Raw genomic sequence first — 25,626 nt, 5'->3', positions numbered from 1 at the left:
CCCTGCCCTTGATAAGCTTGTCATCTAGCCAGATGCCCCTATTTGAAATCTGATTTTCTGTTTTTCCTCAGATCTTCATTTTAATTTCCCAAATAAAAGTTTATGATGCTACCTTTTGACTCTGGCTTGGGCCATTTTCTGAAAACCTTTCAGGAAACCGTGTCATTTGAGTTGTTGATTGTCGTATTTTTCTGTGGTACCAGGGAGATAGGGGCAAAGAACGTGCACAGCTGATTTAGAAAGGATGAATCCGTTAAGGAACAATGCCCCCTTCTTTTTTAAGAAAATGTTTTTTTCCTGCTTCTACCCTACTTTGAACCTGGTGAGTTTGCTGGGGACATTTTAGCCTGTACCTTCCTGAGAAGTTACAGAGCCCAAGTGCCAGGCTTCTAACCCCCTCTCCACGCTTTACTAGCAAAACTCGTCCGTTCCTGTTCCTGTTTCAGTTTCCGTTTGGAACATGGTGTCCTACTTTAGTGTGATGTCAAAGCTAATGGAATAGATGGTGACACGAGAGCACTGGCCGGTTTTAATGTGGTCAATTAAGCCCGACTGCCCCTTGCGAAGAGTCTAGATGACGTAAATACTCACAGTAGGACAATTTTTTGAGATTTCAAAAAAAACGGTAAAAAGTAGTACAGAGTAAAGGGCTGACACGACCTCGGCTGGAGGTGAAAACGAAGGACAATGTGGTAGTGAATGAAAACAGGAGACCACTCCCCACTAATAGCTGTATTAAGTTAAGTCACCCAAGGCATATCTGGTGGTTGGAGAGACCTGGCCACTTCCTGTACAGGGTGAGGTGTGGTTGCAGTGAGTCATGCAGGAAAAAGAGCACGATTAAGCTGGCTGTTTCTCTTACAGGCTGCTTGGCACCCTGGGGCTTGAATCCGGGGGACTGGCTGAAGTCTAGAAGTCTAGTTTTGTATTCCAGGAGAGCACTGATGCTAAGTGTTAAATGCTAAATGCTGATGGAGACAGCAACTTGTCTTTTAAAGACCTCTAGGAAAGGCCAGTTCCATACCTTCTGTGGAAAGCCCTTCCGCTTTTATTGTCCCCTCTCTGCTGTGTTTGTGTTCGCACTTTGCCCCTTCCACCTGGTAGCTATCGTGTGACCCAAGGGCAGCTGAGGAAGGCGCCACTGTTTAAGAAACTGACCATGACGTCTAGAGAATATTGTGGCTCTGGATTGCTGGTTCTATAAATGTAATGTGCTTAGCATTACCTGACAGGAAATTGGATCCGTGAGGTCTGGGGTAGAACTTGGTCTGTGGTTCTGATCAGGGCGGCCGTGGAATCCCACTCTGAGAAGCTCAGCTCTGGATAGATGATCTGCTCTAGCAGGCACGGTTTGCCCTCCAAGCTTACATGTCCACACCATCTGATGCCAGAAAGAAGCGGCCGGCTGGAACCGAGGGACACCAGAATTGATGGCCGCTTCCCTGCAGAGCACTGGGCGGTGATGGCACAGGGCTTGAGGCCTTTCTTGTCTACCCAAGCCCTGCACCTCAGTTTCCGCATCTTTTCTGAGAGCCTGCCTCCCCCCCACACGTTAGAGCAGCAGTGAGACCTCATAGAACATCGCCCAGGATTCACTTCACAACTCCTGTGTTTCTCCTCTCTGAGAGCCTAGAACTTAGGAAATCCTGAGAATCCGTGGACCGAATTCTAAAACCATCTTCTGTTGGTGTTTGGTTTATAAGAGACCTTGACCCATGTGTTTTTCTCCTATGCACTCGTTTGCTATAGGCTTGCTTACGCAAGTATCCCGTGGCCACCTGAAAGTCAAAGCAGCTTGTTTAGAGTAGCATCTAGGATGCTGATAAAGCTTTTAAAAGACGGAACCATTTTTAACTTGGTTCCACTTTATGTCAGCACTCGGAGTTCAGCCCTTAGCTCCATCATAAATATTCTTAACTACGGAATAGAGCATTGCTAATAATATCCATCTGTGAACCACAATATGAATTTTATGTTGATCTGCAGTTGCATTTTGGGCTGCTTGCCACTAAATGCCAAAACTGCTTCGGAGACTGCTCTCCGTCTCTCCTCCAGACAATAGCAGATGGGTTCAACTTCTCCCAGAGTCCCCTCGGGGCTCTGGAGACCCAGGAGAACTGGGTGAAGTCTGTAGCAGATCCCTCTCCAGAGACTTGCTGGAACAAGAAAGTCTTCCCAACTCTAGGCTGGAGTCAGGTTAACTTGAATATTATGAACGACAGCATAGTCCCTAGTGCTCATAATGGAAGGGCACCTATGTGTGTTAACCCCTTATTTGTTTTCCAGCCTATATATTCACCTGCCTGTTGACCTCAGCTCGGCACATCTGTCACCAGAGGAACTCTAAAACAACAAAACTGATGCCTTGGCCCCTCTCCCAATTACATGTGAATCCCTGCGGTGGACCCTTGCATAGACATCTTTTAGAGCTCCTCAGGCCAGAGAACCGCTGTAGCGTGAGTTTGCTCCCTGTTAAATGCATCGTGGCCCTACCAGGAACTCTGTAAGGTCTGTCTTGATCATTTATACCCCAGAGCAGATAAATTCAGAAAGGATTGATAAGAGAAACAGACGAGAGAGACACGAGGGGATGGCTGAAGGCCTTGAAGTTACAAAGTTCCGCCTTTTGACCAGTTAGTTGTTCTTGGTGTAGGGCCAGGGAGGGGCGTGAAGGGGCCGCGGAGCCCTGGGGATAAAGGTGGCCTCCGATGGGCTGGAGGTTCCCATTTGGCCACTTCTGGGTTGCGTCTGACCTGCAGATACGTTTTGTTTGTCCTGCAGCGTGGCCGCACATAGCAACTTTTTAAAGGTGAATGCCAGTCTCTAAAAGGCAGGTTTCACGTGAAAGCATTCTCTCAGAGTTGATGGTACCAGACAGAAGACTCGGTCTAAATCACACGTAATGGCATACGTGTGAGTGTGGGTTCATGGAGCATCCTTGAGTCAGGTGCTCCATTCACGAGGGCAAGACTCCAGCGAAACTTGACTCTAAATGGGGCCTTCTGATTTGGGGGTCACCATTTGAGAACAAATATTCCCATAGTTACTTTGTATTAATGCCTTCTGCTCCTTTAGTAATCCCCTCCCCAACCCCCCCCCTCCCCCCCAGGCTGGGCTGTAATGACTACCCTACTTGAGAGACCGCAGTCCTAAAATGAGTGTGGGTTTTGCTGGGGATCCTAGGGCTATCTCTTAACTGCTCTGGTTCGGAGTGTCCTCATCCATGGGGGAACAAGATCAAATAATTTGTAAGTTTCTACCTCTGGCCTCTTGGGACTCCAATGGCACAAGATTGGAAGGGAGCCCACTTGGTTGAAGAGCAGCCTGTGTGTAAAGGTGAAGAAGTTCCGGAGTATGAGGTCAGCACTGAAACGCTAGCCTGGAGAAGTCTGGGAGGCCAGAGAGGGAGGAGCCGGAACTAAGGACTGGAAGCTACAGTCACTTGTGGGCTTCAACCATCCAAATGGGTGAAGGGGGAGCTGGTGGTCTTGGGCGGGAGGAAGTGTTCCATCCCTGGAGATGTCCATCCCAGATCAGGCAGCCATTTGGAGGGGATGTTGTAGGGACCAAATGGTGGACAAGCCCCTTCCAAACATTTAGAGACAATGGGAAGAAAGCAGGGGCCCCCCAGCCACCTCCTTTCCTTCAGAGAAAAGACTCTGGCTCCCCAGGATAAGCCCTGCCCACAGAATGGGAGACAGCAAGCACCTTGGTTGTTTTCAATCACTGTATTTTTTTTTTCTATAGTTTTAAAAAATATTTACGACAGTAAAGGTCGTACTATGGGACAGGGGGACAGATGCCTTTGATGCATCCCCCTTTCATTTCTATCTCAAAACAAGATTAAGGCATAAATTACTCGCTGGGCACCGGGCGTGCCTATTGTCCTCAAGGCGCCATCATTGGTGGTACCACTTGTCCCATGGGCCAGCGGATCAGGATCAGATATTTGCCACCGAGGTTCCATAGACTTGGGTGTCCCTGCACCAGCTTTAACCAGTGCATTCCAGAGAGCACCAGAGTGCATTCTAGCAGCGCTGGCTGAGCCCTTCTCTTGTGCACGGGGGGCAGTGGGCGGAAAGGGGGGACGGGAGGCTGTGTGTGCTTGTGGGGGGGGGGCACGCACCCTCCCGCCACCCCACTGCCAGGCCTGGAGTTGTGCCGCGCTCAGGGCAGGCAGGCGGGAAGACCCAAGTAGGTACGGGGGACCCAGGGAGTGTGCCGACTGCAGGCTCCCGTGGGGTACGAGGAACAAAAGCCACCGAGGGGTATGTGCGGGGGTGGAGGGCCCGCCTGCCTCCCATCTCGGGGTGGGCGCCCCATATTCTGTGTCCTAGCTGCCCGTCCGTCACAGTCTCCATGCCCCAGGGTCTTTCTTCATCCCTGTCCAGCAGCTGTCACCACCAAGCCCTTGGCCGCGGGGGTTCATTCAGGGGCAGCTCTCCTGCCTGGGGAAGGGGTGAGTGGGACTTGAGAGCCTTGGGGAGCGCCGGGGTGGGGTGTGGGGGGTGGGAGGACAGCCCAGGATTCAGATCTGCTGCCCCACTGGGTCCTGCTGGGACTCGAGGCCTGGAGTGTGAAGAATGGGTTTGCATTGCCTTCTTCCTCTGCCGGTTTCTTCTGAGGATGGGACAGTTATGAATTCCTAGCACCTAGTGGCGGAGGCAGCAAATGCCCCCACAAGCCCAGGGGAGGCTTTGGTGTGCCTTGGGAGGGGTCCCTTTAAGTCACCAGGGATCTGTGTTGGAGGTGTCTTGGCCTCCCAGTAGAGCAGTCCCTCTTAAAACTGGCTTGAGTTCCTTTCAGAGGGTGCAGGCTTGGTCTCTCAGGAGATGAGGTCAAGTGCAAAGCGAGCTGGCGTCTTCTCCACCCCAGCTCAGCGGGCCACGGGCCTGGGCCTGTACACTGCCTGGACTGGCGTCCTGGCCCCCATCAACTTGCAGCCTCCTCTGAGCCTCACTCCAGCACTTTGGGGGTGGGGTCCAGGCCAGGTTCCCTCCTGCGCTTGGCACTTTTAAAGAAGCCGAGCTGTGGGGGGGCAAAGGGAGAAGTCTCAGGGGTGGGCAGGGAGGACAAGACCTGTCTCTCCCACCTGCTTTCACCCCACTAACGCTCCTAAGACTTCTTCCTGTTGAAGGCTTCCCCGAATACCCCAGCTAACACTGAGTACCAGCCCCCACCCCAGCCCAGCAGAACTCCCTTGGTGGGCCACGCAATGGGCCACTTAACTGGTGAGGGGGGATTGCAGTGGAGTGGATGGAGCCAGGGTCGGGAGGCAAGAAGTCATGCTGTGTGACCCTGCCCTGGTCAACAACCCTCTCTGGGCCTCCCTCGGCTCATCTGTAACAGAAGGTTGAGACCAGGGGTTCTTCACCTGAGGCTCAGTGACAGAGAGAGGTTTGGGGGCTTGTTAACCGCCTGACTGTTGGAGAAATTTTGTGGTTGCGTACTTGCTGCTGCTTCCACGAAGAGAAGACCGAGCTCCCGTCAGGTTCTCAAAGGAACCCACCAAAGGGTCAGAGCCACAGACTGACGGCCCTCTGGAGGCCTTAGCCAATCTGCCTGCTGTGGTGAGATGTGGGTGCTTAGGTAGCAGGAGGCACATTCTCGGGAGGAGGCCGGGTGGGTGCCAGCTCCCACAGGGAGGAGAACGCGTGGGCTGGCCACAGAGCCTGCAGGCCGGAGCCCCCCTCCCCCACCCGGCCTGGGCCGACCAGCCAGGATGCTGCTCTCCACCACCACCTTGCTGGGGCCTCACCTTCCAGAGTGCCAGGACGAGCAGGGCCAGCAGCAGGAGGCCCCCCAGCGTGCTGCCCACGATGATCCAGATGGGGATCTGAGAGTCTTCTTGCTTGGAGATCTCAAACGTGATCTGTAAGGGGAGGAGTGCGCCAGGTCAACAGCATTACTGTCCTGGGGACCGGGGGGGGGGCAGCCGGGGTGCAGGCGATGCCTAGTGCCTGGTGGGATCTGCTGGAGGCATGGGTGGCACCCAGCCTGCGGAGGCCTCAGAGGACCCAGCCCTTGCACAAAGGACACCTGAGTTAAATGACCCAGGTGATCCTGCCTCCTCTTTGAAACTTTCTGCCTTTGGCCTTGGGTTCTGTGCCATGTTCCATGGCTCTGTCCTGGGACCTCTTCCTTATCTACAGTCATTTCCTGGTGAGCTGAGCACTGTCTTACCCAGTAGGCACAGGGAGCTCAGGGCCCTTAGTGCTTTTAGGGGCCCATGAAAATGTTCCAATTTCTTTTAAAATTCGAGGGAAAAACAAATATAATCTCTTGCCTGGCTTATATGTCTTTATATATATTTGTCATAAAATAATTTAAATTATTATTTTCGAATGTTTATTTTTGAGAGAGGAAGAGAGCAAGCAGGGGAGGGGCGGAGAGAGAGGGAGACAGAGAATCCCGAGCAGGCTCCGTGCCGTCAGCACAGAGCCTGATGTGGGGCTCGAACTCACAAACTGTGAGATCGTGACCTAAGCCCAAACCAAGAGTCAGATGCTTAACCGACTGAGCCACCCAGGCTCTCCTAATTTAAATTATTTCTAAGGAGGAAGGGTCTTCGAAGGTAAAAGTGCTCAGGGCCATGGAAAGCATAACACAGCCCTGGGCAAACTCACTCCATTGTGAGGCTTTGAAACCTATACGCCAGGGGCGCCTGGGTGGCTCAGTCAGTTAAGCGGCCGACTTCGGCTCAGGTCATGATCTCACAGTCTGTGAGTTCGAGCCCCGCGTCAGGCTCTGTGCTGACAGCTCGGAGCCTGGAGCCTGCTTTGGATTCTGTGTCTCCCTCTCTCTGACCCTCCCCCATTCATGCTCTGTCTCTCTCTGTCTCAAAAAATAAATAAACGTTAAAAACCTATACGCGGACTGCCGTCACGTTTCTCCCTTCTATCGGGACTCTCCACACTCCTATCCTCCTGTCTTCCTGGCCTGCTCGGCATCTTTAACAGGTGTCCAAACTCTTGATCCCACTCTGTACCCTCAACCCTGTTCCATCCCCGCCTTTCCCATGAAAGCAAATGCCAGCATGGTCCTTCCTCGCTGTCGCTCAGGCCAGAAGCCTTGTACTCGTCACTGACTCCTACCTTTGCATCCACATGGACTCCAGCAAAGTCTGTCTGGCCTACCTTTGAAGCGCCCAGAATGTGGGAGTCCCGCCTCCAGGGCTACCTGCTTGGACTGAGCCCCCTGTGTCCCCCTGGAGGCTGCAGGAGCCGGCTAACTGCCTCCCCCCTCCGGCCTCGCCCTCTGCAGTCTGTCCTCAGCATGGCAGCCTGACGAAGGCATATTTATTCTCTGCTCTGCTCCAGCCCCCCACGCAGGGTGGAAAAGAAGAGTCCTCGCGTGCGCCTGCCAGGCCTCACCCTCTCTGGTGCTGCTCATCTCGCTGGCCTCACCTCCTGCCCCCCCGTTGCTCTCTCTGCTCCAAGCCTGCAGCTACCTGGCCCTCCAGCATGCCAGCACACGTCCACCGGAGGCCTTTGTATTGCTGTCCCTCCCTTTCCGGCAGCACTTTCCCCCCCGAATAGCAACGCGACACCCCTCTTCTTCATAGTTTCTGATGTTAGTTTATCAAGGAGGCTTTTCCCAATCTCCTTGTATAAAATAGAACCGCCCCCCCCACCCCGCCCCAAGTCTCCACCTTTAGGTGCCTGCATTTTTCGGGACAGAACGTATCACCATTTGACAGTGATATATTCACGTGTCTTGCCCTTCTTCCCATCTAGAACGTCAGCCCCAGGGGAGCAGGGTGGTATCTGTTTTGTTCGCTGTTCTATTTTCAGTGCCTGGGACAGAGCAGGAGCTCGGTCCACATGCCGAATGGCTGCATGAACGAACCCCTGCAGCAGGGGGGAGTCCCGGCTCAGCCACTGACTCCCGGTTCAACTCTCTGCCTTATCTCACCTAGCCTGAGTTTCCGTGTCTGAGAAATGGAGGTGGGGAGTACCTCACAGTGCTCTGAGGAGTGAGCAAGGAAACGTGCAAAGTGTCTGTGACAGTGCCTGGTGCAGCGTTTAGGGCTCAACAAACGGCAGGTCCCTTCTATGTTCTCTGTCCTTCCGTAAAGGCTGGGACCTTCTCTGCCTTCCCACCCCCGGCACCTGGCACACATTCTGGGGCTTACATTATGGGTTGCTGGGTTTCTAAAAGAGAAGCGAGGCATCCAGAGAGTATAAGAAAGATTTTTTTTGGTCGGGGGGAGCGCCTGGGTGGCTCAGTCTGTGGAGCATCCGACTCTTGATTTCGGCTCAGGTCACCATCCCAGGGTCATGGGATCGAGCCCTGTGTTGGGCCTGTGCCGAGCATGGAGACTGCTTAAGATTCTCTCTCTCTGTACGTCTCCCATCCCTCTCTAAAAAAATAAAAATAAATACAAGAGGGATTTGCGGGGGAGGGGGGCAGTGGGAGTTGAAGGAGAACGAGAATTCATTTAAAAGATGAACTGGTGTAGAGACAGGGGTTGTGTGTGTGTGTGGGGGGGGTGGGGGTGCCTGTACAATGCCTCTTCCCTTGGCTGACTGCAGAATTCCAACATCTCTCTTAAGCTTCAGTTCAAGTGGACCTGGCTCCAGAAAGCTTTCCCCGGACATCCCTTGCTCTGACTGCCCCCCAAGCCCAGCCCCTGTGCTCACCCCCACATTGTAGCCATGGCTTTGTTATCCTCATCCCCAGGTCTGCTTAATTCATCTCTGTATCCCCGGGGGGCTTGAGTCATAGGAGGAACACCCAACAAATGCCGGATGAATGAACAGATAAAACTCCTTAGGTGGGTCCCCTGAATGCTGCTTCTAGGTTTTGGCACCTGCGACCCCTCTGCCTGGCAGCTCCCCACCTTGTTTATGAACATCTGTCCTCCTGACCGTGCCTCTTTTGCTCTCCAGCATCTCCTGGGGGTGGGGCTGGGGTTAACTCTGCATCTGGTGCAGGAACCCAGGCCACGGTTCAGGGACGTGGCCAGTGGAGGGCAGCAGTGTCCCACGCCCAGGATGCCCGTCTCTCCATAGGATTGGGCTTTTCTTCAAGGCCCAACTTCTCAGGAGAGCATTGCAGGAAGCCTCACCCCCCTTCCTGAGGCCCTGATTCGAGGCAGTCTGGTCTGTGACAATCTGGTTTTATCTAATTCAAAAAGAGTCCTAATACAGAGACATCCTGCATTCCTTGGTCTTGGAATTCCTTGGAATTCGGTTCGCACCAGACTTCTGAAGCATGTCATGTGTGTTCCTTAGATTTGAGGTGCTAATGGATGGGGAGGAGAGGGGTGGGATGTTCATTCTAGGCTGCCAGCCGGCCCGAGACCCAGCGTCACAGCCGGTGGAGTCAATCAATGAGCCTCGCCAGGGCAGGCGGGCCTGGGCTCCAGTTCTTTCCTCTAGTGCAGAACTCTTTCTCTTTCTCTGCTTTCGTGGGACTACTGTGGTCTAGAGCCTGCCGCCCCAGGCACTGGGCGAATGCTTGCTTCCGGCTCCCTCCCTACTTTTGCCCCTAACGTCCTACTGATCTTGCTTTTCCCCTCTTTTCTGATGCTGTGCTAACTGCCGGCAGATGGGTCCTTCTCTCTCCTGCAGGCACACACGAGTGGAGGGTATAGGAAACTCTAGGGGAAGGGACGACCCCTTCCCCAGCTGGCCCCGCTCAAGCTCAGGTCTGCAGGGTCTCCAGGGGACTCACCTGACGGCTGGGATCCTCCTCGCGGAAGATGAAGGGACTGTGGAACTGTCTGTGCAAGGCTGCATTGACCGTGATCTTCATCAACTTGTACTTGAGCTGTACAATCAAAGGCCTTGTCAGAAGCTGACCCCTCCCTGGGTGGGAGACTCCCCAGCACCCACCCCCTTCCCCTTATTCCTTGGAGTCTAGCCCAGGTTCTCTACTTTCTGCTTTTAATTTATTTTTGTTTTTATATATATAGAGAGAGCGGGCAGGGGAGAGGGGCGCAGAGAGAGAGAGAGAGAGAGAGAGAGAGAGAGAGAGAATATCTCAAGTAGGCTCCATGCTGAGCACGGAGCCCGACACAGGGCTTGATCCTGCAACCCTGGGATCATGGCCTGAGCTGAAATCAAGAGTCAGATGCTCAAGTGACCCAGCCACCCAGGCGTCCCTCTACTTACTGCTTTTAGGGACCTCAGCCACAGATTCCCCAGCAGATGGAAATGGATTTCCTGGTTAGGGGCCAGCCTCACGTTGCAGCTGATGGAGACCACGTCAGAGTTGCTATGATTCTGCAAAGGGAGGTAGGTCTCCGGGTGAGCGGCTGGGCTCCGGGGGAACGGGGGAGGCAGCTAGCCCAGCCATGACCTGAGAATGTGAGCAGAGGCTTGGGCCACCAGAGAGATGGCTGAGCTCCACCCCTCACCCAAGGTTTGCTCCTGGGGGAGGAGGCGCAGAGGACAGGGGACAAGGAGAGGTGGGGGTGGGGGACACATGGGCTGCGGCTGCCAGGGGATGGCACATGCTGTACTTGAAGTTGTGCAGCACTGGGTGTCTTCTGGGAGAACTTTGGTTCAACGTTAGGGAACCTATCAATGTCATCACCACACAAACGGATCAAAGCAAACAATTGTATGACTGCTGTAACAGATGCAGAGAAAGCATTTGGGGAAATCCAACTTCTTTTATGATATGTATATATAAAAAAAAAAATCTCCCAAGAAACTTCCTGAATCTGAATAAAGGGTGTTTATAAAAACCCTACTACAAGCATCGTGTTTAATAATGAAAAATTAATAAAAATAAAAAAAAAGTCAAGATCAAGACAAGACTGTTGTCATTTCTATTTCCCATTGCCCCGGAGGTCCTAGCCGGAGCCATAAGCCGAGAAAAGCCGTTTATAAGGATTGAATGGGAAAGCTTAACACTGTTATTATTTGCAGATGATACCGTAGTAACAGAAAAACCAAAGAAATCGTCAAATAATCAGAATTCATTGGGTTAAACTTGAGTCTCCTTCTTGCAGCCACCTCAACCCCCCACCCCCCCCGCCCCAGGCCCGGTCTTCAGGGAAGTACACTACACCCAAAAAATGCTTTGTGAGGCGCTCGTTTGGGGGAAATAAAACTAAAACAGCTAAGATCTTTGGGGAAGAATAATGAGAGCGCGCTCAGAAAGTGGTTTCTGGCAACAGTGGCAAGCCTGGGAGCATAAGCCTGGAAACTAGCAGGTGTTTGGGGAGGGCCTTGCGAGGTGACACGAGCTGCCTGCCGTCTCTGGGGACAGGGAGGCCCAGCTGGTGGGGTCAATGTCTCCACTACCAGCCATGTAGGTCCTGGCCTCCGTAGCGTTGTCCTGTCTGGCTCCTTCCCCTTCCCTCTGCTCATCTGTGTCCTGCTGGCCCTTTAAGGCATAGATGCCAGTCGACTCCCCCTGTTCCTTTCCTCCACTGCCCCTCTCTTGACACCTGTCACAGCCTTGTCCCCTGGCTTCTTTGGCATTCACTCTCATGGCCCCTGTGAGATGGTGAGCTCGTTAAGAGCCAGAAGTGTCTTCGCTTCATCCCGTTTCCTCTCCGCTTGAGGCGGGACACATTGCGCTCAACACGCTCTTAGTGACCGACCACCGGACAAGGACAGGAGCAGCTGCCCAGGACACTCACCAGCTGTGGGGCACGACTCAGGTCTTCCTCCGTCGGGGCGTGCCGGTACTCGGTGCTGTTTCCCCAGACGTTACAGGACGTGTCCACCTGCACGAGGGACACACACCCGCCTCACAACGAGCACCCGCAGACTCAGCAACCCCGAGACGCCCCTCTCTCCTCCTCTTCCCCGAGAAGGCCCTGCCCGCCCTGGTCCCGGGAGGAAGAGCTGAGGTCGGAGGACCTGGGGACACACCGGGGGCAAGTCTGTCTCCTAACTGGTCCCTTCCTTTAAGCCGGTTCCAGGGCGCCCGTACCTGGTCGGTAAGGAAGTCCCTCAGCATCAGCAGGCGGTTGCCGCCCCTGGTGGCGATGGGGACGGTGATCTTCATCATCACTCCATGGATGGGGAAGAAGCCCAAGTTCTGGATCTGTGGCCAGAGGGGGAGGGGTCAGCACAGCCCCCAGCAGCTGGAGGGGCGGAGGAGGAGCTGCATAGGGGCGACGCCCGCGGCCAGGCCTGGGAAGGCCCCCTTCACGCCCCCTGGCATTTTCACTGTAGAGGTTCTGGAGCTCTGCCCAATCATGGTGAGGGCTGCATGGGTGAAGTTGTGTGAGGGCGTGAGGACGCTGAAGGGGCCGGGGTCCCGGAGGCCGAGGACAGGTCAGTGGGGCCATGAGGCTGGAGGGCAAGGTCACTTCTGTTGTTTTTCTTTTCTTTTCTTTTCTTCTCTTTTTCTTTCTTTCCTTTTTTCTTTTCTTTTTCTTTTTCTTTTTTTTTTTTTTGAGAGAGAGCGTAGAGTGTGGGGAGGGGCAGAGAGAGAATCCCAAGCAGGCTCCACGCCTTCAGCAAAGAGCCCGACCCGGGGGCTTGAACTCACAAACTGTGAGATCACGACCTGAGCCAAAATCAAGAGTCGGACGCTTAACTGACTGAGCCACCCAGGCGCCCCGGTCACTTCCATCTTCAGCCTCCCCCGGTGTGGGGACTTTGCAGCCTGGTGCTGGTGGCACGGTGGGAGCACTCGTGAATTTATTACGACAGAGACTCTTTAATTAATGGCGCACATTCTAGCCGCGACACCTCTGGTGTCTAAGCAGCAGTGATTACAAGCAGGGCTCTGGAATCAGAAGGACTGGGTGTCGCAACCCAAGGCCATGACCACGTAGGAGCTGTGTGGCTTCGGGCGGCCGCTAACCCCCTCCTGGACCAGCCAGCCAGGTACCAGTGTGTCTGAAGTGCAGTTCCCAGCTGTCAGCCTGCCCCCGGCTCTCATGCGGAGTTCAGAGGCTCCGGGGGGCCCACACTGCAGACTGCTCAACTGCCTCCTAATTCTCCTTCTCCCCCCTTCCTCAGTGACGGGCACCGAGACAAACGCCACGTTTCCCCGCCTCCCTAGGTAACTACAAGTGTGAAGAACCGCTAAGGACCTTCTTCAGTAGGGAGGGGCCTGCTCTTCTCCCCTTCCTTCTTCCTGGAATGAGAACGTGATGGCTGGATCTGCAGCTCTCTTGGACTCTGAGATGAACTTGAGACCCTGATAATCGCATGTTGAGGATGGTGGACCAGAAGGGAGACCCGATCCTGAATGACTTCCTGAAGCTGACAACTCCAGACTTCTTTTATGGGGAGAATAAACCCTGGCCCATTTAGACCACTGTTTTTTTTTTTTACATTTTTTAAATCCTATGCAGCCGCACTTAACCTTCACTGATAATATCCTCACAGTCCAGCCCCATTATTTTCTGGACGAGGCCCAGAGAGGGGAAGGAACTTGCCTAAAATCACACAGTGAGTGGGTGACAGGGTTGGGCCGAACCCCAGGCACTAGCAATGATTCCAGATTCCTCCCCTCCCAAACGGGGGCTCCTCGGCTCTTACCTTGAAAACGCAGCTGAAGGGAGGCCCGATGCCATCATACCTCTCCAGTGAGCTATTGGGCTTGACCTCGTAGTGGCTCAGGCTGCTGCTCCTGCAGGGACAGAGGACAGGGCCGCCGTGAGCTCAGTCAACGTTGGCTAGATGGCTAACTGAACGAAAGAGGGTGTGGGCATGTGCCTGGCTCTCCCTGACCACAAAAAATAGGTTTCCTCTTGCGTCCATCGGGAGAGCCGTGTCAGGAAGGATTCTGAGGCTCAGAGGAATGCACGCTGAGATCAGTTAGCAACATCCTCCTGTGTGGGACGGGCATGAACCAGAAGGGCCATTATTTGACATCCCTGCCCCGGGGCCTGGCCTCTTTGGAGCACGAACTCGCCCACTACGCCCCGTTCCAGCCTCTAGCAGTGGCCGAGGGAGGGCCTGAGCTTGCTTTCTCTGTGGTCGCTATTACAGCTTCATCCGCCTGGGAGCTCCCAGAGGACAGGCTGGGGGCCAGTGGTACCCGGAGGGGAGTGGACGACCGGACAGGATGGTGGGAGCAGTTTGCCCTGCGGGGAGCGGGAGGGGGAGCATTTTCTCAATTTGGCTGTTTAGAGCTGCAGGTGCAAGATGGTCAGGGAAAGCAGATGGGCTTTCAGTAGGTTTTATTACTATTTTAAAATTCTCTACAGGGGCGTCTGGGTGGCTCAGTCGGTTAAGCGTCCGACTTCGGCTCAGGTCACGATCTCATGGTTCGTGAGTTCGAGCCCCGCGTGGGGCTCTGGGCTGATGGCTCAGAGCCTGGAGCCTGCTTCCGATTCTGTGTCTCCCTCTCTCTCTGCCCCTTCCCAGTTCATGCTCTGTCTCTCTCTGTCCCAAAAATAAATAAACGTTAAAAAAAAAAAATTAAAAAAAAAAATTCTCTACAGATCATGCTCCCACTCACTGCCTGAACTTGGGGTGGACACCTCTGGCTGCCCTGGCCCTCGCCCTCCTCCCCTGCCCCTGCCGGGATCTCCCTGGAGGCCAGATCTTTGTCTCCTCCTTCCGCTATTTTGATAGCACCCGCCCACCACGGATGAGGGGGCTGCACCCTCCCACCCCTCAGGGACACCCCTGGCTCCGGCTCACAGTCCCTGGGCACTGGAGTCCGGCCCCTGAGACCTCTGGCCTTATCAGGGCCCCCCCCAGGGGTACCCCATCTTAGGCCTCACTTCTCTCAGGCCTCCCCTCCCCCGGGGTCCCACCCACCTGGTGAAAAGGACATCAGCCTCGTATTTGAGGTGGGAGCGCAGGAGGGCGGTGTTGTCTTCCTTGGTGCTCTCCTCCTCATCACTGTCACTGCAAGGAGAGCCCCCCACCGAGCCGTCAGGAAGTAACCCGCTTCTACCAGCCCAGCCAGCACAGCGGACTGGCTGGCTGCAGCCCCTCAAAACGGGCAGAGCAGGAGTCATTCCCACCCCACCTCCCGAGTTACAGGTAAGAAAAGAAAAGAGGGCTCAGAAAGGTTGAACGAACTTCCTAACGACACACAGCATTTACATAGTGCAACTGGGAGTGGAACACTGGCTGTCCCACTCCTTATCCAGTGTTCTTTCTGTCCGGGATTTCCCCTGGGACATTTTTCAAGTTTATTTATTTTGAGAGAGAGAAAGAGAGAGAGAGAGAGAGAGAGAGAGAGAGAGAGAACAAGCTGGGGTGGGGCAGAGAGACATGGGGACAAGAGGATCTAAAGCAGGCTCTGTGCTGGCAGCAGAGAGCCCAACGCGGGGCTTGAACTCACCAACTGTGAGATCATGACCTGAGCTGAAGTCTGAAGCTTAACCAACTGAGCCACCCAGGTGCCCTGACATTTTTCCATCCGAAAGGACCTTATTCCCTTTACTCCGTGAGGATATCCCCTGCTTTGCCCATCTTCAGGGGCTGCTGTGAGGACCATTACATGTACGGTGTTTTGTAACCGTGGGCTTTAAAAATAACTGCTATCGAAATTGCTATATAAAGGTGAAGGTATTATTATTTGTGTCCCAGCTGTCCCAGGCTGGAGAATGGCAGCAACACGGCAAGCAGGAGTTTGGCCTAAGCTAGGGGATTGGCAGGGGGTGGGCGGGGGTGTTCCCAGGGCAGGGCGGGGCAGGGGGGGACGGCCTGGAAGGGATCCCATTGGGCGCAGGGAGGGACTATTGCTAGGGGCCAAATGGGGGCCCAGGAGCAGCGGGGAGGAGCGGGAGGAAGAAGGAGCAGGTGAGGCCCTGACCTGCCAGCCGTGAGACGGATCTCCAGGTGGTGCAGGAAGACGGATTTGCTGAACTCAAAGTCTAGGCGGAAAGCCACCTGCGAGGAAGAGGTCAGTCGCTGGAGCTGGGGTGGCTGGGAACTGCGTCTGGGCCTGGCCCTCCCTGCCCCTGCCCCTGCCCTGGGAGAGGAGCTGCTGACTGGGAGCAGCTGGGGGGCGGGAGGGCCAGGTGCCGGCTGAGCTCAGGACCTGGCGGGGACAGCCATGGACCAGAGCTCCTCTGATGGGCTCTCTTGGCTGTGGGGCCAGCCCTCCTCTCCTCTGACTTCCTTTTTTGTTTTCAACTACAGGCAACTAGAAGGTAGCAGGTCCAACTTCAACTTCAGACTCCTGCAGGAGTTCCTGGGTGGGGAAGGGGAGGTGGCCATCACCAGGTGCCGCAGGAAGCGGGGCCAGAAGCCAGTGGAAAGATGCCTCACGGGCCCCTTCTTCCCACATGAAGGTGAGGTGGGGTGAGGCCAGGAGAAGGGGGGAGGCTGCTTCGGGCCACCCAGCACGTTAATAAGGCACCTGCCTCCTGGTCCATCAGTCCTCCCACCACGCTGATGGCCCAGTCCAGGTGCTTTGCCTGGGTCCCCTGATTGTTGCCCTGTGCCCTCTGACCCTCCTTGCCACCTTCTGCTCCACTCTGGGGCTTTTCACAGGCTCCTGTGCTTTTCCCGGGTCTGGCCCTCTTGGGTTTTTCTAAAGAGATCTTGAGGCCCCATTCTTGACTTGTGTCCCAGTTGGAGGGTTCTTTGGCAAGGAGCCCTCATGGCCCCCCGCCTCTCGCCCCATCTCCTTTCCTTCCACTGCAGACCTGGGCCCTGGAAACATGCTGCCATTCCCTGGCAAGCTCTTGCCTCAAGCTCTGATTCCTGCTTTACAGGCAGCCTGGTCTCAGATCTTCTCCTGCTCCAGAACCTTCAGTGGCTGCCCACTGCCCAGTGGAGATGGGTAAAAGCCACACGATCTGGAGTCTGGAACTTGGAGATTCTTCCTGGCGAACTTGCTTCTCCCCTCACACACCCTAGCCACTTTCCACATGCACTTTTAGGCACATGGTAAGTGCTCACGAAATGTTAACTTTTCTCCCAATCTCTTGCCATGCTCACAGGAGGATGACAGAGGCTGGACTCTGAAAAGCTGTGTTAGGATACAGGACAGCGGGGTTAAGTGGCCAAAAGGTGGGGGGGGGGAGAGTGGTGGGTGGGAGTGGTAGGGCTCCCCCTGAGGTGAAGGGGCCTGGATGTTCTTTTGCGGGGGGCTGGCTAGTTAGGTCATTTAAGAGTCATTTCCTGGGAGAAAAAACTAAAAAGCATGCTCAGGCGTCCTGCTCCCTCCTCTGTTCTCCCCTCAGTTCACTTCCATTTCTCTTGCATTCCCAGTGCCTCCCAGTTTCCGCCTGGTCCCACCCCCACACTGCCCCCAGCCTCAACCTTGGCCTTGGCCCGGAAGAAGGGGTAGCTGACGTTGCAGACTTTCTTGTGGAGTCTCCTCTCCTCGTTCACGCACTCGATGCTGCCGTCTGAGTCGTCCTGGAGGTGGGTGGAGGGCACAGTGGGCAGCAGTTAGGTGGGCCAGAGACCCAGGTCTGGGGGCCACCCGTGCCGCCCCCAACGCCTGTACTGAAGCTGCAGTTGGAAAGAAGCTGGGACCACAGGGGCCCTGGAGAAAGGGGGTGGCGGTGGGTTTGAGGGGGAAACACCACCGGGCCCCCCAGCCTATCTGAGCTGGGGCCCCACTGGGCTAGCACAGGCGTCTGTCTCCTCAACACAGGTCCTGAAGGAGGGGACTCACAGCGCTCTAGACCGATGCTGCTGGGTGGCTGTGCGTTCATTTGCTTGGGTCTCATTTTGCTTACCTGTGAAATGGGGATGACAGTACCTACCTCATTTAGTCGCTATGGGCGTTCAATGATACAATGCATATAAATGCAGTGCCTAGTTCAATTCCCAGAACGGTGTAATCGCTTGCTAGATGATGATTTGTACCCGCTGCGGGCCCTGCACCCTTGGGCCCTAAGCTGTATGTCTAAGTAACATGTGTGTTTCCTTGGATGTAGATGTAGGTTGGTATGCTTTTGCCTATGTGTGTACAAAATGTATGTGATCAGACTAACGCATTTGTTTCTGGCTAAGGGTGTGCTTCCTCCACTAGAGTTCCCCTTGGCTGGATGATGGGGAGTCAGGGGCATCTCCCGGGCTGGGGATGGTTGGGAGGCATCCTGTGAAGGAGCCAGGAGCCTCTCCTCTGTTCTCAAAGCCCTCCTTTGCCACAGAAACAAAATCCCATGACTCCTGGCCCCTGGGGTTATGAGACTGTAAAGTCTGGGCTAGGGAAGCGGTGAAAGGTGGATGTAGGTTTCAGGCTCAGTTTCCCCTAAATATTCCAATTGAGACAGATACAAAAATCTCTGGGCAGGACAGGACTTTGAAAGGCCATCACATGGTGCCGCTATGGGGCTATGGGGGGCTTGGCGGTGGGGCCCAGCCCTGGGCCTGACAGACCGACTGGTGGTGGTTCTGCAGTGGAGGTGAGGACAGAAGGGCCCTTGTGCCTGCCCCACCCCACACTCTGGGCTCTACACTGACACTCTGGGACCCCCGAGGGCAGAGGCTGTGTCTGACGGGACCTGGGTCCCCCAGCACCCACACAAGACAGCGGTGTCCTGGGTTTACTCAATAACCACGTCTCCAGGACTTCTCTCATGCCCTGCAGGCCTTCCGGGTTATAGCAGGCTAGCACTCAGGCACTCTGGATGTCCCTGGGGCATACACAGGGCTGTGCCTGGGACTTCTGTGGGGCTGAAGGGACTTGCGTGGCCTTCTGCCACTTTGGGAAGGCACTCGAGAACACACGACATGACTGTGCTCTGCCGTGAGGAACCCCACCCTGCCACTTAGCAGCTCTGTGCTCCTGATCGGGCCCCTTAACACCTCTCTGTGCCTCAGTCTCCTTCTCTGTAAAATGGTAACCAAGAAGAAACAGGAGCCTGTCAGGCAGAGGAGGGAGGGAGTCCAGGCAGGGGACCACATGGGTAGGGCCTCAGTGTGAAGGCAGGTGTGCTGGGAAGCAGCAGTGGTGGTCGGACTAAGGGTGTGGGGGTGAGCGCAGAGGTGGCAGGTGATGGATGGGGAAGCGGATGGGCCTTGAATGCCACAACAGAGTCTGGAATTTGTTGTGAAAGCAGCTGGGCATGATGGGCAATTTTAAAGTGGGGAGTAACCTGTTCCGATTCTTGTTAGAAGGGCCCTTTTGAGAAAGCCTGAAGGATGGACTGTAGGCAGAGGGTGTGTATAAGCTGGTGTGCATATGTATGGTGTGTGTGTCTGTGTGTGCGCACGTGCCCTAATGAGGGCCGAGGACACAGGCCCAAGGACGTTCCTCCCCACATTCCTGAATGGGTCAGACCCTCATCTGCTGGTGGTTCTCGACCCTGGCTACACACTCACATCCCCCTGGCTGCTTTAAAAGCACACACCGCTGCAGGCCCCACCTCAGACCAGATCAGTCTGAATCTCCGGGAGAAGTCTGACCACAGGTGCTCGCAAGCTTCCAGGTGATTCTTGTGGGCAGCCAGCCAGGCCCCTTGGCTGGATCCATCCTATCCTGCCTCTGCCCTTAGCCTCAGGAAGGCCAGGCAGGTCGCCAAGGTCTCACCTTCTGGATCAAGCTGGCAAACTGCAGGTTTGCTGACTGCGAAATATTTAGGACTGTGCTATAGGCATTCTCGCCCCTGTTCTCCAGCACGGCCTCCACTGCCACCCGGCGGCGCGTGCTCTCTATGATGAAAACCGCCGTGTCAAAGGTGAGTGTGTACGTGGAGCAGTCCTGCGCAGGCTTCCTCAGCACCCTCTGGCAGTACTCCCTGTGGGAAAGAGACCACCAGGATCAGGCAGATGGAATGGGGAATGCAGGGCTGGGCCTCCCTACTCACGTATATGAAAGAGCTGACCTAGGCCGGCTGACTAGTGACTACGTCCCTGAAATGGCCGCAGTAGGAAGTTCCTGCTCAAACCTCAGAACACGCCTCCTCCCCTTAAGTAACTTACCGATTGATGCTTTCTTCCGAAGTCTGAGGTGGGAGGAAGGGGAGTGTGAGAGGCGTGGAAAGTGTGAGAAGAGGGAGGCTTCTCTCAGGTAGGGGCCAGAGGCAGGAGCCCTCAACCCTGTCCAGGCTTAGAATGACCTGGGAGCGTTTTACCCCTCCCCAAACCAATTAATCAGAGTCTCTGGGGATGGTGTTTGGTGCTAGGTATTTATATAGCACAGCTAGGCTGACAGCCAGTGGTTAATAGGTGACCAGTGAGAAACGTTCTGTATACGCTGAGGCCAAACATGTTAGAGATCCTCAGACACAGTGGTTCTTAAACTTCAGTGCATCAGAATCTCTTGGAAGACTTGTTTAAACACAGATTGCTGAGCTCCACCCCCGGAGTTTCTGATTCAGTAGGTCTGTGACCACCAGGCCCAACATTTGCATTTTTAACAAGTTCCAGGTGATGCTGATAATTGCTGATCTGGGACCACACTTTGGCAGCCAATCCGCTGAGGCCACGACCCTTCCCCAGCCAATCGGCTAAGGCCACGATCCCTATGAAACCTTTGTGCTTTTGAAACTCGCTCTCTCTCTCTCTCCCCGGTATCTCACCGCTGCGTCTCCTGCACAGGTAGGAGATTGAGCTCGAGCTAGCTCGAATAAAGGCTCTTTGCTTTTGCATCGGACTCGGCTCCCTGGTGGTCTTTGGGGATCACGAATTCTGGGCATAACAGTATATACCCCTTCTCTACTCAGCATGTTTCCCTTTTGGCTTTGGCTACCAGGAAGCTCAGAGCCAAATGTCAAGACGATCTTGATTAGTAGCCTAGATGGTTAGAATATTTGCTTCTTCATCCTTCCCTAAAAGTTTGTTTATGCTATTTCTATTTATTGTATATGTCAGGGTATATATGTCTTCTACCTAAATATCACAGAGTTGGGTAAAAGTTGAGCATGAATTATTTGAAAATACAGGGCGCCTGGGTGGCTCAATCGGTTAAGCGGCCGACCTCAGCTCAGGTCAGGATCTCGCGGTCCGTGAGTTCGAGCCCCGCGTCAGGCTCTGTGCTGACAGCTCAGAGCCTGGAGCCTGTTTCAGATTCTGTGTCTCCCTCTCTCTGACCCTCCCCCGTTCATGCTCTGTCTCTCTCTGTCTCAAAAATAAATAAACGTTAAAAAATTAAAAAAAAATATTACATAAATTTAAAATAGGACATTTTCTATTTTTTTCCCCTTCTTTGCTACAGAACCACAGGTCCTCGTCTCCACCTTTTATCTGTTTGGTAGTAGAGGCTCCAAAGAAAGGATTCCTTTTTCAAAACAAAGTTTGAGGAGGTAGGATAACTAGTAGTTTTCATTTTACAGAGGAACTGACTGAGGCCCAGAGAGGGAAGAGACTTGCCTGAAGTCACACAGGAGTGAGAGGCAGAGCCTGGGCTAGACCCAGGCTCCAAGTTCAGTGTTTGATCCATGCTGCCCGCAAGAAGGATGTGCAGGAAATAATCCAGCTCCCCGGGAGCCCCGGATCCACCAGCAGGGAGGGAAAGGAGTCAGGGTGGGGGCTGGGAGGGGCCAACTCACATGGCTGTGGGCAGGTCACTGCGGGCATCCAGCAGGAGGTCAGGGACGCAGTGCTCGTCCTCACTGCAGCCATTCCAGAAGGGCACCTGGGCCAGGGAAAGCCAGGGAGGGGTGGGTGGGCGGCCCTTTTTGCTGGGGGCCATCTCTCAGCCCCACAGCACACCAGCTCCTCTCTCTACCACACTAGATACAGGCTTTGTCTTCTCTGCCCTTTCCACGGACACCACCCTGCTGTTCCTCGTGCTTTTGCCCAAGTGCCCTCCTCTAATAAATACATGGCTCAAAACTCAGCTCCTCCTGGGTCTCTCAACTGAGCCAGTAGCACAGAACACCCACCCGCCCCACAGGGTAGTTCCAGTCCACATTTACTGTGGGGGGCAAGGTCTTAGGTGCTGGGGATACAGGATGAGGAAGACAGCTTCTGCTGTCAGCTCATGGGGAAGAACTGTGAATAAATAATTATAGTGTGAAATGTGCAAAGAAAAAAAAAAAGATCTGTGGGAGGGATAGGAGAGGCAGAGGGGAGGAAACAGTTACTTTGGTCTGTACCTGGTCAGAGAAGCCTTCAGGGAAGAGACAGTAGGTCAGAGTTCTGAAGGATGACCAAGTTAGCTGGATGGCCAGAGGGACAGGGGAGTCGGGAGGAAGGATGAGCCTGTGTAAAGGTCCTGAGGCATGAAGCAGCATGGTGTGTTTGGGAAATGACGGCTGGTTTAGTGTTGCTGTCGTGTGGGGTTGGGGGGAGAGGAGGGAGAGACGGGTGGGGCCAGTTCTCACAGGGCCTCGGCATCATGCCTTGCAATGGACAGGAGTCACGACTGCTGGGCAGGGGAGGGGGAGGGACAGGACTGTTGGGCCTGCGTATTGAAGGCTCCGTCTGGCGGCTGGGGGTGGATGCGCTGGATCGAGGCTAGAGTCAGGGAGACCGCTGAGGAGGCTGCTAAGCGTTCATGCAAGAGAAGATGATGATGTTGGAGGCATCCAACATCTGGATATGGAGAGGAGACAACGGGTGAGGGCCGCCAGAGGTGGGGTCCCTAGGACCTGGAGTTCATCAGAGCTAAGGAGGCAAAGGGCCCAGGAAGTTGGCGGAGTCCCTTTGTCCGTGTGTGGGAGGATGGCCACACCGCTCATTTATACGTGGCGGGGTAGGCTGAGTTCAGTTCTGGGGCACGTTGAGTTTGACACGCCCGTGGTCCTTCCAGCTGAGGAGTGCGACTGTCCCTACCAAGGACACGGCCCCAAAAAAGGGAGGGGAAACAGGTGTCACAAAGGCCACACGGTATCCGAAACCCACGAGCTTTTCTCACAGGTGAGCTCCTTAGCCGCCTCACTCAGATCCACACGCGCGTCCGTGGACACGTTTCTGTCAAGCACAGCCCTCGGGTCGGCCGTCAAATGGCACACACTTACAGCGAGAAGCAGGCACGCAGCAGCCAGCAGAAAAGGCAGCACAGCCATGTGACAGGGGGCAGGGTGAGGCCACGCAGTGAAGGGACAGAGCGTAAAACACTGAGTCTGAGGACTCTTACAGCGGCCCCCGGGGGCTTCGCTGTAAGCTGGCACCCACGTGCCCCTCGGTGACGTCAAGTCTCCGATGAGACGCCCCCACCCCGCCTGGCAGGCTGCGTAAAAAGTGTGAAAACTGTATTATAACCTTCAGAAGCATTTCCATCCAGTTGATTAAAAGGAATAATTAATGCGATAAGCAAACGCTACACTCAATTATGTGGAACAGCTCATTGCCCCAGGAGGCGAGCTGCCGCGGCGTGGAACAGACGCTAAGTAAGAATCTGCAGAAGAGCGACAGGCGGAGTATTTCTCCTTCGATAGAGACTGGGCACTAGAAATCCAGATTAACAAGATTTTTAGCAATTTAGCTGCTACTCAAAGCCCTCAATAATGTGGCCCAGATTGTCTTTTTCAGACCTATTTCTCCTTGACATTTTTTAAATGTTTATCTGTATTTGAGAGAGAGAGAGACAGTGAGTGAGTGCGGGAGGGGCAGAGGTGGAGACACAATCAGAAGCAGGCTCCAGGCTCCGAGCTGTCAGCACAGAGCCCGACGCGGGGCTCGAACTCACAAACCACGAGATCCTGACCTGAGCCGAAGGCGGACGCGTAACCGACTGAGCCACCCAGGCGCCCCCAGCCTGCTTTTTCCCACTTCCATGTCTTGGATATACTGTCAGCTCTCCTGGAACAAAAGCCCACTCTTCCCATTTCTGCATAGATGAATCTGGTCTATTCTTTAAGGTGCAGCCGACAGTCACCCCCTCCAGGAAGTCTCCCTGCCCTGTCACGTGATTACTCCATCACACTGTCTCTGAGCTCACCCCCGGCCTACAACGCTTACTGCCACCTTGCATGGATATCATGAGCTGGGCAGAGAGTGTGCCCTGCCCGTCAGTCTGCATTGTGGGCTTCCACATGCTTGGAGAATGAGTGGCAGGTTCTCATTCGTTTGCCGTAGCGGCTCTGTAATTACTGCGACGAGGAAAAACCTTAATGACTCAGCGTGTCACCTCTGCTCCTCTCCTGGCTCACTGATGAGGACTCCAGCCTTGCCAGGCCATTCCCCCCTTCTCGAAGTGGGTAACATAACCTCTCTTATACGTCTGTGATGCAGAATCAGGAGAAAGGAGGGAAGGTGTGAGGGTTGAGGGCTGGGTGGTGGAGTCTGGGAGGTCTGGGAAGGCAAAGGAGCTGAACGCAAGGAAGGGGTGAATGGGAGCAGAAAGGGGCTTTCAGAAGCATTGCTGTCGGCCACCCGACCCTTTTATGTTGGAGAAATACAAGTAAGAATGTGAGTGATTCTGAAGTTGTTTGCCGGCGGGAGTCTATAAAACTATGAAATTCTCAGAGACACTGCTCAGAGACTGGCCTTCAGAGGCCATGGTCTTTAGAGAGTTGTGGCGAATGTGAAAGTTGTTTCCCGAATCCTTAAGGCTCAGGAATTAGATGTTACATGTTACAGATTTTGCCTGCTCTCCCAGCACAGCTCAGACAGAATTAAACTGTGACCTTTTCTTTGAGGGGGATTTCGGTGGGAGTTGGAGGTGTGGGGGGCATGTGAGTGTTCAATACCAGAACGTTCTGATGCCTCTGGAGCTAGGGGTTAGGGAGTGTGATTGAGGGGGCTGGAGCACAGCTGCTAGAACCTTCTAGGTGGTTGAATCACCTATTCTGGCCTCCAGTGCCCTCACCTGTAAATGAGGGAGGTGGGCGATTGAGACCTAAGGTCCCTTCTGGTTCTGTGATTCTCCGGGACCTGTTCAGAGCTCACCCTGTGCTGTGGATACAGGGGACCCTCCACCAGGAGAGGCCTGGCCCTCCCCTACAACACGTCCAGCCCGGGTCACAAGGGAGGAGGGATGGAGTCCTGTTGCGGGTTTGCAGGGCAGGAGACAGGAGGGTGCAAGAGGGGAAGAACTCCTTTGTACCAGCGCACTCGGGATCTGGGCTTTGGGGAGGAGGTCGGGTGTGGTAGGGGGGTTGCTGACGGCCAGGGCTGTGTGCCCCATGTGCCGGGATGTACCGAGACACGGAGGGTGGTGGGCCAGCCGTCGTCCAGCATGGGGCCGTGGTCCGGGTCCTCCAGGGAGTACTCGACCGAGAAGGCCACCGGCTTCACATAGTCAGCAGTGTCCTGTGTGGGAGGAGATGAGGGAGACGTGAGGAGGCGTGGGGTGCCCATTTCTGGGCCAGGACGCTGAGAGAAAATGTCCACTTTCCTAACACAGGAGGGCCGCTTCCCTGTGAGGGAAGGGTGAGTCCGCCTCAGGGTGAGTCTGGGATGAAGGGGTGTGCTGGATGGATGGAGGTTTGGCAAAAGCTCCCGCTCGGCCTTCAAGGCTGGGCACCTCCACCCCGCCCCCCCCCCAGTGCCTCGGCCTCCAGGGAGCCAGGCTGGGCCCACCACCCCATGTGCACACCCTGTCCAGAGCCCTTACTCCGTCTGGCTTCTTATATGGCATTCGAACTGCCTCTGTGTGCTGATCTCCCTCCTTCAGAAGCACTTGGCACAGGGCTTCACGAATGCATTGAATCAATGAACGAACAAATGTGTGGACAAAACAGGGGCTGTTCCGGTGGGGGTCCGGGTATGGTTGGTAAAGAAGGGGATGCTTAGAGATGCCTACAAAATCTCCCGCGTGGAACCCAGATCCTGACACGAGTGGCTTCTTTGTATCAGGGCAGTGACCCTCAAACTGGAGGTTTTGCATCCCCGGGGGTGGGGAGGGAGGGCGCAGCAAAACCCTGAGTGCTGAGCCCAACCCCTAGTTTCT

General features: G+C 54.7%; 1 protein-coding gene across 1 annotated transcript in view; it reads right to left on the bottom strand.

Moving 5' to 3' along the window:
• Positions 1–4,956: 4,956 nt before the first annotated feature.
• Positions 4,957–25,626, bottom strand: part of ITGA11 (integrin subunit alpha 11) — a 126,189-nt gene continuing 105,519 nt past the window's right edge. Inside the window, exons 18-30 of the mRNA XM_047074876.1 lie at positions 24,876–24,986; positions 21,338–21,423; positions 19,378–19,585; positions 17,154–17,252; positions 15,697–15,773; positions 14,691–14,780; positions 13,461–13,551; positions 11,896–12,009; positions 11,600–11,686; positions 10,119–10,229; positions 9,679–9,774; positions 5,759–5,872; positions 4,957–5,028 (exon numbers count right to left, since the gene is read on the bottom strand). Coding sequence (XP_046930832.1) covers positions 4,957–5,028; positions 5,759–5,872; positions 9,679–9,774; positions 10,119–10,229; positions 11,600–11,686; positions 11,896–12,009; positions 13,461–13,551; positions 14,691–14,780; positions 15,697–15,773; positions 17,154–17,252; positions 19,378–19,585; positions 21,338–21,423; positions 24,876–24,986 — 1,356 coding nt within the window. The remainder of the gene's footprint in view (positions 5,029–5,758; positions 5,873–9,678; positions 9,775–10,118; positions 10,230–11,599; positions 11,687–11,895; positions 12,010–13,460; positions 13,552–14,690; positions 14,781–15,696; positions 15,774–17,153; positions 17,253–19,377; positions 19,586–21,337; positions 21,424–24,875; positions 24,987–25,626) is intronic.

Source organism: Lynx rufus, unplaced genomic scaffold, assembly GCF_022079265.1.
Source record: "Lynx rufus isolate CCGP_SWC_20201006 ecotype Redwood Valley unplaced genomic scaffold, mLynRuf1.p SCAF_13, whole genome shotgun sequence".
In the NCBI taxonomy this organism is placed as follows: Eukaryota; Metazoa; Chordata; class Mammalia; order Carnivora; family Felidae; genus Lynx; species Lynx rufus.
Note: the sequence above shows the minus strand (reverse complement) of the source record. Positions and strands in the feature narration are given on the sequence as shown.